General features: G+C 33.7%; 1 protein-coding gene across 7 annotated transcripts in view; it reads right to left on the bottom strand.

The window, feature by feature from the left end:
* Positions 1 to 1,417: 1,417 nt before the first annotated feature.
* The window catches only part of si:ch211-45c16.2 (mitogen-activated protein kinase kinase kinase 13), a 68,690-nt gene continuing 58,372 nt past the window's right edge, over positions 1,418 to 11,735 (bottom strand). For all 7 annotated transcript variants that reach the window (XM_058787394.1, XM_058787391.1, XM_058787397.1 and 4 more), the window contains 5 exons: positions 10,501 to 10,723; positions 8,261 to 8,737; positions 7,342 to 7,412; positions 6,894 to 7,185; positions 1,418 to 5,782 (listed from right to left, as the gene is read on the bottom strand). In XM_058787394.1, the coding sequence (XP_058643377.1) occupies positions 5,681 to 5,782; positions 6,894 to 7,185; positions 7,342 to 7,412; positions 8,261 to 8,737; positions 10,501 to 10,723 (1,165 nt within the window). In that variant the 3' untranslated portion in view covers positions 1,418 to 5,680. The remainder of the gene's footprint in view (positions 5,783 to 6,893; positions 7,186 to 7,341; positions 7,413 to 8,260; positions 8,738 to 10,500; positions 10,724 to 11,735) is intronic.

Below are 11,735 nucleotides of genomic sequence, written 5' to 3'. Positions count from 1 at the left end.
TTTGAAAATCTGGAATCTGATGGTGCAAAAAAATCAAAATATTAAAGTTGTCCAAATGAAGTTCTTAGCAATGCATATTACTAATCAAAAATTGCGTTTTCATATATTTGATATATTACACCTACACACTTGTAAATAACATTTCTGAACATTCAAACAATTAAATTTTTTTTTTTCACACTTCTACGTCTGTATATAGTGCATTATTATCATTATTTAATTTTTTGTTTTTCTTATATTAGTGTTATATTCCATTTCCTATGTATGTTGCAGTATTTCTATACTTCTGCACTGGAAGCTCCTGTCGTCAAGTCAAATTCCTTGTGTGTGTGAAGCTCTTTCTGATTTACAGTAGGAAATTTACAAAATATTTTCTCATGGAACATGATCTTTACTTAATATCCTAATGATTTTTGGCATAAAAGAAAAATCGATCATTTTGACCCCTGCTTTTGTGCTCCAGGGTCACATATTTTTGTTACTTTTAGAAATAGGTTTTCATACATTAAAAGGACCGGATTCTTATAAGAATGTTTTGCTAGCGGTCCTTTTGATGTATGAAAACTTATTTCTAAAAGTTTTTTAATTGTTCAAAACATCCTATTTTTTTTTATGTTTTAAAATAGCTTTTTCTCGGTTAATGCCAGCGTTCAATGTTATCATTGCAAACATTGTGTCAACGTTACATTTGAATGCTTTCTGAACGTTCTGAAACTACTAGGTATGTAGCGACTTTTAAATACGTTCGATGAACGTCCAAATAAAGCATTTCAGAAAGGAACATTCCATTTCATCATTTTGCAAATGTTATGAGAACGTTGCCATAACGCTTTTATCCTACGTACATAACACACAATGTATGAGGCTTTTAAGATAAAATTTGCATTTCATGCCACTGGTCTGCCAAAACATAAGATTGTGTAAAAAAGTGGGCGGGGTCTCTAGAGTAAATTTTTAGTGCATATTTTCACCTGTCGCCAAACATATAACAGTGCTATATTTTTTGCTATAATTTTTTAAATCTAAATACATAAACTGTTGTCATAACCCTAACTGAAACGCAACGCAACTTTCTGGGATTGAGAAGTGTTTGTTTTACACCTTAAAATACTTACAAATCAATTGCATTATATAATTTAGAAAAATACACATTTTTTTCCCCTCATTGGCTGCAGTACTCTTGATTATCTCTTCCTCTATAAATTGCAAATGCAATAAAATGTATGAACTTTGAACATGCAACTCTATTTTAGATATGTTATCTGGCACTTAAACTCTGGTATAAGTGAATGGACATGAAATACTGTATTTCTGGTTATAATGGATATACAGCACATTTGAAAAGCACAACAAACCTCTCGAGTTAAACGAATCATCAGATCAGAACAGAATGAGCAGAGGCAGCAGAGTTTGGTACAGTACATCAGTGTTTATTCCATGCAGTTGCTCTGCCTTGATTTTACAAGTCACTCCTGTCGCACTGTACACAGGCTATTACAGAAAATTATTAGGATTGGTTGATCATAACACCATTCAAGATAAGGAAGGAAAAGGGCCGAGACATGAGTAAGAAACAAACTGGAGGAGGAAAATGAGCCCAGAGCTGAAGATATTCTGCACAAAAATAGTTCATTTTTAAATACCTGTATATGTAGTAGTTGACAAAGCAATTAAAAATGGTTAACGTGAATAAGGACAGATGATGGCAGGAGAAACGGTACGGTTCATACTTTCAATTCTCTGTGTATGACACTGGAGTTATCTTTACAACCAGAACATGTTTGTCATTTTATTACAATGATTAAATGTGAGCCAATTATCTCTTGCTAGAAACAATGGTCTATGAAAATGACATCTGAAAAGTGTTCAGATATAATAAATGTCCCGATATTCCCCCCCCCGTTTTCCATAATAACATACAGGTGAAGAAAATATGGAAGCTTGATTCTGCCACACGAAAAATTCGGATTTTTTAACTCACAATTCTTTCATCTAACAATTTGGACTTTTTTCCTCTCAAAATTTTGAGAAAAAATTGCAACACATAAATTCAATTCTGAGAAAAAAAGAGTTTATATCTTGCTATTCTGACTTTTTTTAAAACATTTTTTAAAAACATTTTTCAAACCATAAAATATATATATATATTTTTAAAGTTTATATCTTGGAATTCTTAGTTTATATCTCGCAATTATGTTTTTTTCTGCTATAAAATAAGTCAAATAAAAAAGGTATTTGTGACAGTGTTTATCTTTTTTATGTTTATATTTCATGGCAGAAATGGGCTTCCATAAGAAAATGATCAAATGTCCATTTCTGAGATAATTATTCCTTTAAGATGCCATCTCACCTCATCAGTAATACTTCTGAAGACAATTCTAACATACATGAGACAATTATGAGATGAAGAAACACAGAAATTAACAGCTAGTGCTTCAAAATAAATTAATGATCGTGTAGACCAGCTACAAAAAAAAAAAAAGACATACATTTTTAAATTAAATTAAATTAAATCATAATTTACAGGATTTGTGGTGGCGCTGTGGCCGGAAAGACTTCATACATCATACTTCATACATCATTCACTAAAAACCCAGGCCTGATCTTTAGCAGAACACGTAAACGGAGAGAATGAGGTTGGTGCGTGTTTTCGGTTTGCCTTCGTTACAATTAGTTCACTTCATCTAAACACACCTTGTGTTTTTAGCACGTTACCATCACACTGAACAGAAATGACAAAAATTGTACAGTAATAATGGCTTGTTTTGCCCTTCGTAGACGTGAAGTCAATATTGAAAAGCTGTTCACAACCCATTTTGCTTCTGTAATCTTTAATATTTTTTGGTGAAACTGGATTTATATCCATCAGAAATTGATTGAATAGTTAAAAATGGGCGTTATGTACCAGAATGGGGTTAAACAAAAGGGGTTAAAAATGAAAACCAAAAAAGTTTTGATTCCACGTTGACCTAAAGTTTGTTTCCAGTGGCCTTTGCTTTGTTCATATGCTGCAAACTCACAGCTTTTCTCATAAACTCAATGATACTGTTGTTTTAATGTGGAATTACGTCTTGCAAGGATTCTTTTAGTAAGATGTCGGAAAATAATAATAATAATAATAATACCATTCACAGTTTATTTCACGTGCCGTATCCGGTTCAGAAACACATTCGGCTGCATTTACTGATGATGAACGAGGCATTTTAACTAGTACTATAACATCTATATCTAAACACAGGGTAAATATGAATGCAACAATTAAATATAGACATGCCAGACGATGCAGTGCCCCTTTCATAAGGAAACGACAAATAAAAACACACACGGACTATACAGTGTTCACACTGCAATTTAATCCAGTTTATGTTTTGTTCACAAAAATGACTGGATTTAAGTGCAGTGCAAAATTTTCCAAAGACCGGTACAAGACAAACAAATAAAGCGTTTTTCCCTAGTGGAGACTCATTTGCACTATAAAGCATTGAACCTGAGCATAAACCAGCAAAAAGCACGGGAGTTCTTCCATTTCTTTTTCTTGCCTTTTTCTTTTTTACTCAAAAAAACTCGACGTGTAAAAATAAATGAACTCAAGTCTGCAAAAATAGAGGTCTTTTACAAAGCACTTTATTTCCGACTCGCCTTACGCCTCGCGGCTGTCCAGCCTGCTAGACAGTCATCCTGAGCGAATGATTCTCAATAGCCTGAGCGCAAAACCGACGTTATTGCTGATTCACCCGCGGCCCTTAAACAAACGAGGCCTGTGCTTCTGCGGTCTCCTTGAACGGCACGCTATAAACACACAAACACATTACAGACGCTTCAGAGGGATGCTTTAACCAAAAATCACATTTGTGTTGTTCCAAACCCATGTGACTTTCTTGCATGGAACACAGACGCAATATTATGATACTTTTATGGTCTTTTTTTGGTCATTTTGGAGCTCGACAGGCTGCATGGAAGAACGAAAGTCAAATCGGTTTGGAACATGAATTTTACACTAGTTTTTTGGGTAAACGATCCCATTAACTCTACAGGGACACTGCATCTCCAGAACATCACCACTGCCGCTTAGTTTTTTTTGTTTTTTTAAGTTTTTGAAAGAAGTCTCTTCTGCTCATCAAGGCTGCATTTATTTGATCAAAAATATAGTACAAATAGTGAAATATTATTGCAATTTAAAATAACTGTTTTCTATGTGAATATATGTTAAAATGTAATTGATTGCTGTGATCAAAGCTGAATTTTCAGCATCATTCTTCAGAAATCATTCTAATATGCTGATTTGCTGCTCATGAAACATTTCTGATTATTATCAATGTTGAAAACAGTTGTGCTGCTTCATATTTTTGTGGAAAGCATAAGATAAAAAGAAGAAATTATTACTTTTATTCAGCAAGGATGCATTAAATTGATCAAAAGTGACAGTTAATAACGTTATAAAAGATTTCTATTTCAGATAAATGCTGTTCTTTTGAACTTTCTATTCATCAAAATAATTCTGAAAAAATATTGTTTTCGCAAAAATACCTGACAATTGTTTTCAATATTGATAATAATAAAAAACATTATTAATAATTGAGCACCAATAATAATGAAGCAGCAAATCAGCGTATTAGGAATGATTTCTGAAGGATCATGTGACACTGAAGACTGGAGTAATGATGCTGAAAATTCAGCTTTGATCACAGAAATAAATTACATTTGACAATATATTCACATAGAAAACAGTTATTTGAAATTGTAAAAATATTTCACAGTTTTACTGATTTTTCAGCATTTTTGAGCAAAACTTTTCCAAAAACATTAAAAATCTTCATCATTTCAATCTTTTGACCAGCAGTGCACATCTCTTCATTTTTCACGTCAACATAAAGACGACGGAAGAAAAGAAACTCTTTGTGGTTGATGTCATACTTTCGCACGCTGAGCGTCCCGCTCTCCGTCCGCAGCGTCTCTTCAAACACAGTCCTGAGATGAGGAAAAAATCTGCTCGGGTTCGCATCAAACACTGATTTGATCATTAAAGACGTTCCACTAGAGCAGTTGTTCTTTGACTTCCTGTTCGTCCGTAGAGGCGAGCAGCAGCAGCAGCAGCAGCAGTCTGATTGGCTGATCAAATGCCGACCAAGCAGGCATGCTGGGATATTTCTACACGTCTTGGAAGTCAAAAAGAGCAAAAGAAACAAGGAAGGACATCGTTCCTGCTGGTGCTCAAACTAAAGTTACCCTAAAGGGCGTTGTTTCTGTAAACTCAGGAAGTAGCAGGTGGCCAGAGACAGGTCTGGCGGGTCCCATCATGGAATGGATCCTCAAGCTACGCACTTAACACTTTCGCTCACGTTCCTACAGACATATATATATATACACACATTCTTGCAGACTTCTAACTAACTAACTAACTGGTTAAAATCGAGTTGCCTTGAACACTTGAGCGCTAACACTCTGAATTTATGCTCCTGTTGTCGTTGTTATTCGAGTTCCTGATTTCGTTTTGCGTTTCCTCTGGCTCGTAATAAAATAAATTATGCGTGTTACTCTAGCTACATTATCACTTCAGAGGAATCTGCCTGAGATGCTCAGAGAGAGAGAGAGAGAGAGAGAGAGAGAGGTGGATTATGGGAAGGGCTGATCAGACGGGTCAGGCGTGGATTATTGCCGTGTTTCCTCCGAAGGCTGGCGCTCACCAGGATGAAGGTGCACAGGGCTGTTTGTTCCTGATGGTAGCGTCGGAACATTCTGCATCCGACGTGTCGCAGTCGGAATCTCCGAAATGCAGCGGATTCTGAGAGAGAGAGATGAACAAACAGGAAGTTCCCTTTAAGTTCATTATATTAAGGGATTCAAACAATTCAGCACATTACGCTCTCATCAAAAACACTGATAATCATTCTTCAGTATAATGTCCTCCGGATACATTATGATTCTGATCATGGATGAAACGTTTGCTTGAGTCAGTTCCTTTTGATGAATTTGTTGATTCATTTTAAAATTATTTAGTTATTTGAGTTTAATTTATGATAAAATATTATTTTAAGATAAAAATTATTTACTTTAATTTATTTAAAAGAAAAAAGAAAAGACAAACATATATTTTGTTTTCCATTTTAAAATAATTTATTTTATTTTAATTTATTTAAAACATTTAATATTTTTGGTAATAAATTTAATTAATTTGTTTTCATTTTAAAATTATGTATTTATTAAAATTTTTCATTTATTTCAGATAAAATATATAATCTTTGTTTTATTTTGATTGGTTTTATTTTAAAATGATTCTTTTTGTCTAATATTTAATAATTTGTCTAATATTTAATATTTTCAGTTGTATTATTTTGATCGTTTTATTTAAGAAAAAATTATTTATTTAAATTTTAATTTACTTCAAATACATAAAAAAAACAGTAAGTGTTTTATTTTGTTTATTTATTTTATTTAAAACTATACCAAATATTTTTTAGTAATTGCTTATGCAATTGTAACTGTTTAAGAAATTAAGCAATTGTTTTGTTTATTTTAATTTGTCAAACATTTAAATTTTTAATTGTAGCCTAGTTTTTAAATTATTTTTTATTATTTCACAAATATATAAAATACACAATATTTTAGTAAGTTTTATTTTGTTCTGATTTTAAAATGATTTATTTTATTTAAAAATATTTCATATACTTTTCTTTTGAGTGTTCATTTTAAATGATGTATTAATATATCATTGAGTGTTTCATTTGGATTGTTTTTAAATGATTTTAATTTATATTAGCAATTGTTTTGATTGTTTTTATTTTTTAATTATGCATCTATTTCAAATTATTAGCTTTTCATATCCTCATGAACCCCCTGCAGTTCCCGATTTAAATGAAGTGTTGTGTTTGGATGAAACAAGAGCGAGCGTTCACCTCATAGCTGTGCTCATCAGCACACAGTTTGCCCAGAGAGATCTGGGTCTTGACCCGGCGGACGGCGCACTCTTTATCAGACAGGCCGTCGGACTGCGTGGAGATGTCGATGGGGATCTCCGGCGTGTGGGACAGGAGCTCGTCCAGATGCTCCTCCTGACTGGCGCTGAGCTGCTCCAGCGGGCCGCTGTGCGAGTGATCGCTGGTGTTTCCCTCCTCGCCGTCAGACACCGACAGGTTCTCCGAGCTGAAGGTGGAGTACGACTGGAAGCTGCTCATGCAGCGATGAGGCCTGGAAACAGAGCAGGAGGAAAACAAGATTTAAAAACAACTCATTCTGTGGCTAATGGTACAGAAACACACAGGTTTAAAGATTACATGATTCAATGGAGGCTTCTGGGGAATCGTGACAGAAACGATTAATTATCAATCATCAAAGCAGACTCACCGCTGCCTGCGTGGAAACTCCACCTCGCTGTCAACCTCTCCTTCCTCTTCCTCAGACGACTCGTCTCCCGCCTGACGGACACATACAACAGATCATATGTTAAAATCTAAAACCTGGATCATATGCAGAACAGTTTCATATCCCCATCATGTGTGTCTGCTTATTTTGAATAAATTACAAAGCTATTTTTTTATATAGAAATGAACACATTTATTCAGCAAGAATGCATTAAATTGGTCAAAAGTGACAGTAAAGACATTTATAATGGTATAACCCCTTTTGTTTAACCCCATTCTGGTACATAACGCCCATTTTTAACTATTCAATCAATTTCTGATGGATATAAATCCAGTTTCACCAAAAAATATTAAAGATTACAGAAGCAAAATGGGTTGTGAACAGCTTTTCAATATTGACTTCACGTCTACGAAGGGCAAAACAAGCCATTATTACTGTACAATTTTTGTCATTTCTGTTCAGTGTGATGGTAACGTGCTAAAAACACAAGGTGTGTTTAGATGAAATAAATGCTGTTCTTTTGAACTGTCTATTCATCACAGAAACCTGAAACCTGAACCTTTATTTTTAAAAAGATTATTAATTTGTTTATTTTAATAACCTTAATTCATGTTTAATTTTTTATAAAGTATTTTTCCCCTCACAAAGGTGCCAAAATTTTTAAAGTAAAAATAATGAAATATTATTACAATTTAAAATAACCATTTTCTATGTGAATATGTTAAAATCCTTCAGAAATCATTCTAATATGCTGATTTGCTGCTTTTTTAAACATTTCTGATTAGTGTACATTTTTGTGGAAACAGAGATACATTTTATTTCTTTGATGAACAAAGAAATCTTTCGTAACAATATGAATGTCTTTACTGTCATTTTTAATGCAAGTGTCATTCAGACTCACGTTTCTCAGGGGTCTGAGTGAGTGCAGCAGGCCGCTGGATCTCTGCTCCGGCTGCTGTCCCGCTGCTTCTCCTTCGGCCGTGGGCTCCATCGCTCTCTTGACGGCGGGCGGCGTCTTTTCGCACGTGCTCAGCAGTGAGTAATGCGGGAGCTCGGGGTGGCTGGGAGCGGCCGGCGTCTCCTGACAGTGCATGCAGCCGGGGAACGGATGCGTCTGGCAGCAGGCCCCGGAGCCCGCGGACGGAGGAACAGAGGACCTGCGGTGGCGTGAATCAGCGTCCACGGCGGTGGAAATGAGGTCGGGACTGGAGCCAGACAGCCTCCGCTGCAGGTGGTCGGTCTGTGGGCTGCGGAGAGGGGCGGCCGGGCCAAAGTAGCGCAGGTTGTTAGCGCAGGTGGCTACGGCGTTTTCGCGGTTCTTCACCGGTAACAGCGGACCCTCGAGCGGAGGGGGATGATGGTGATGGAAGCTTTGCTCCTGCAGGGTTCGTACAAATTTTTCCCAATAAATTTATATTATATTGACTTTTGAGTAGTGCTGTCAAACAATTAATCGCGATTAATGGCATCCAAAATAAAACTTTGTTGACACAATATATGTGTGTGTTCTGTGTATATTATGTATATATAAATACACACATGCATGTATATATTTCAGAAAAATATGTTATGTTTATATATTAAATAAATTAATATATAATATAAATTATATGAATATAAATATAGACATGCAAATACTTTCAAAATATATACTGTATGTGTGTGCATTTATATATACACATAATAAATATTCACAGCACTCACACATATATTATGTAAACAAAAACATTTATTTTGGATGCGATTAATCGTGATTAATTGTTTGACAGCACTAGTTTTGAGACAATATTCTTGACACAATGTTCCATTATTTTACAATAAGAATAAAAATCTGTTCAAATTTATCATAGCAAATGTTAACTAAAATAAATGACTATTAATGCTAGCCTGTGTGTTTGCTTTCTATTTGTGTTAACAAGTACAAGCTGCAACTGCGCCAGATGTTACTCCATGCAGAGAACATATATGACCCTGGACCACAAAACCGGTCATAAGGGTCGTTTTTAAAAAAATGAGATTTATACATCATCTGAAAGCTAAAGCTAAATAAGCTTTCCATTGATGTATGGTTTATACAATATTTACAATATTTGACCGAGATACAGCTATTTGAAAATCTGGAATCTGAGGGTGCAAAAATCTCAAAATATTGAGAAAATAGCCTTTAAAGTTGTCCAAATGAAGTTCTTAGCAAATGCATATTACTAATCAGAAATATCTTCATGTAACATGATCTTTATTTAATATCCTAATGATTTTTGGCATAAAAGAAAAATGGATAATTTTGACCCATATTGATGGTTATTGCTACAAATATACCTGTGCTACTTACAGTATGACTGTTGTTGTGCTCCAGGGTCACATATCATCACATCACTGAATACTGTTATTATCAGTTAAACTCAGGACCTGAATTTCGTTTTGGAAAACGTTTCTGTCTATAGTATTCAGGTACAAAAATATTAGAAAATGGAATAAACTGTAAATTAAGAAATGATTAAACGACAGACAGCGCAGCTTTGGGCTGGTGTCACAAGACAATGTATATGGATCCAATACTGATGCGTTTTCTTTCTCAACTGTTTACATTCACTTAAGACAAAACCGACAGTGTTTACGAGGATTCTCGCCAGAACGGCCATTTTGACGTCATTTTGTATGTATTTGGCTGCTTAAGTGCAAAAAACTGCGAAAAATAACCCAATATATGATACTCAAGACGACGCGGTAGTAGGGCTGTCAAAATGGCTGAAAAACTAAATTCGATTTTTGTACTTAAATATTATCAATATTTGAATTATATTCGAAATTAAAAGGCATAATTTCAGTTAGCTTAAAGCAGTACACGTACGTAGCAAGGTTTTTTTTTTTTAATTATATAATAAATAAAAAGAAAGATAGAATAGAAAAAGAATAGAGCAAGCTAGTGTTAGTGGCCTTAATTAAATTATTATTATTACTTTTATTTAATCATTAATAATTATTCATTTTAAATTCGAAAGCTGCGGGAATGAGTAAAACTATGCGATATATGCGCAATCCCGCACCGAAATTCCGGACCTGATGAAACATATTCTGTTATACAGAGATTTGTGAAATTAATTTCCATGACTTTTCCAGGTGTTTCATGACCTTACGAACCCTGTCCTGTAGGGGCTGCTGTTCCTCTGATGGGGCCGAGTTGAGTTTGAGGGCTCCTGGGAACTCGTTGTGACTGCCTTTGCTGTTGGCCCTCCGGTGGCGGGGTTTACTGCGGTACCGAGTTTTCCCAGGCGGGGTGGACACTTTTGGGCTTCCTGACAACGGGGACGGAGCAGGAAGAGGCTCGACGCTGGGAATGCCATCAGAGCGCAGCAGATCCGGCCTGCAGGAGATCACATGCACCGGGTTAATGACTCATGAAGAATTCATCACGGATACTATTTCATTCGGAACAGTATCGCTGACTTTAACTACAAATTATCCATCCGTGTTTCCATATTTAAGGAAAAATAATCACACTGACAAAAAAAAATTACATATCAAGATACTGTAAACTACTAAAAACAATAAAAATACAATAATAGAAAGTAAATGACGTTTGTAGAACATTACGTTCATTATGTTGTTCAGTAAAACCCTTTTTCTGGACAAATGATAAACATTCCCAGACTTTTTTTTGTCAGCAAAACCCCTTTGACCTATAATATTTACTTGAAGTCCCCCTTAGATTTTAAGCTAATATGTCAGTAATTTATCAACACATTCGCATTTGTTTTTATTTTCAAAATATTTGTATTTGTTTATTATTCTAAATAATTATTTTATTATTGATATTTATATTTATTATTTTGAAATAATTAGTAAATTTATTACTTTAACTCATTTAAAAAAAATTAATTTTAGAATAATTATTTATTTTTTCAATAAATCTTTTATTATTTAATATTATTTTTGTTTTAATTTATACTTGAATTATTTGCTTTCGTTTTAAAATTATTTTAATACTATATTTTAATAACTGTTTATTCTTGATATTTGTTATTTTTAATAAATTATTAATTTACTTATTTTAATTCTTTAATTCTAAAACGTATTTTCTCTTTAACTTTCATTAACTAATATTAATATTAATAAATTTTAAATAACTTTCATTTTTATTATTTGCCTTTTATTTTAACATTAGCTTATATATTTTAATAATTATGTTTATTACTGAAATGTATTATTTTTATTTTTATTATTTATATGATTTATTATTATTTTATTATTTATATGATTTATTATTATTTTATTATTTTATTATTTCAATTAATTATTAATTTGTATTAAATTTAATAAATTTGTTATTAATTGCTAGCCTTTCCTCAACTCACAAACCCCCTGCAGGACCCTCA

Source organism: Onychostoma macrolepis, chromosome 09, assembly GCF_012432095.1.
Source record: "Onychostoma macrolepis isolate SWU-2019 chromosome 09, ASM1243209v1, whole genome shotgun sequence".
Classification (NCBI taxonomy): domain Eukaryota; kingdom Metazoa; phylum Chordata; class Actinopteri; order Cypriniformes; family Cyprinidae; genus Onychostoma; species Onychostoma macrolepis.
The sequence above is the reverse complement of the archived record's forward strand: the minus strand, read 5'-3'. Positions and strand labels throughout refer to the sequence as shown.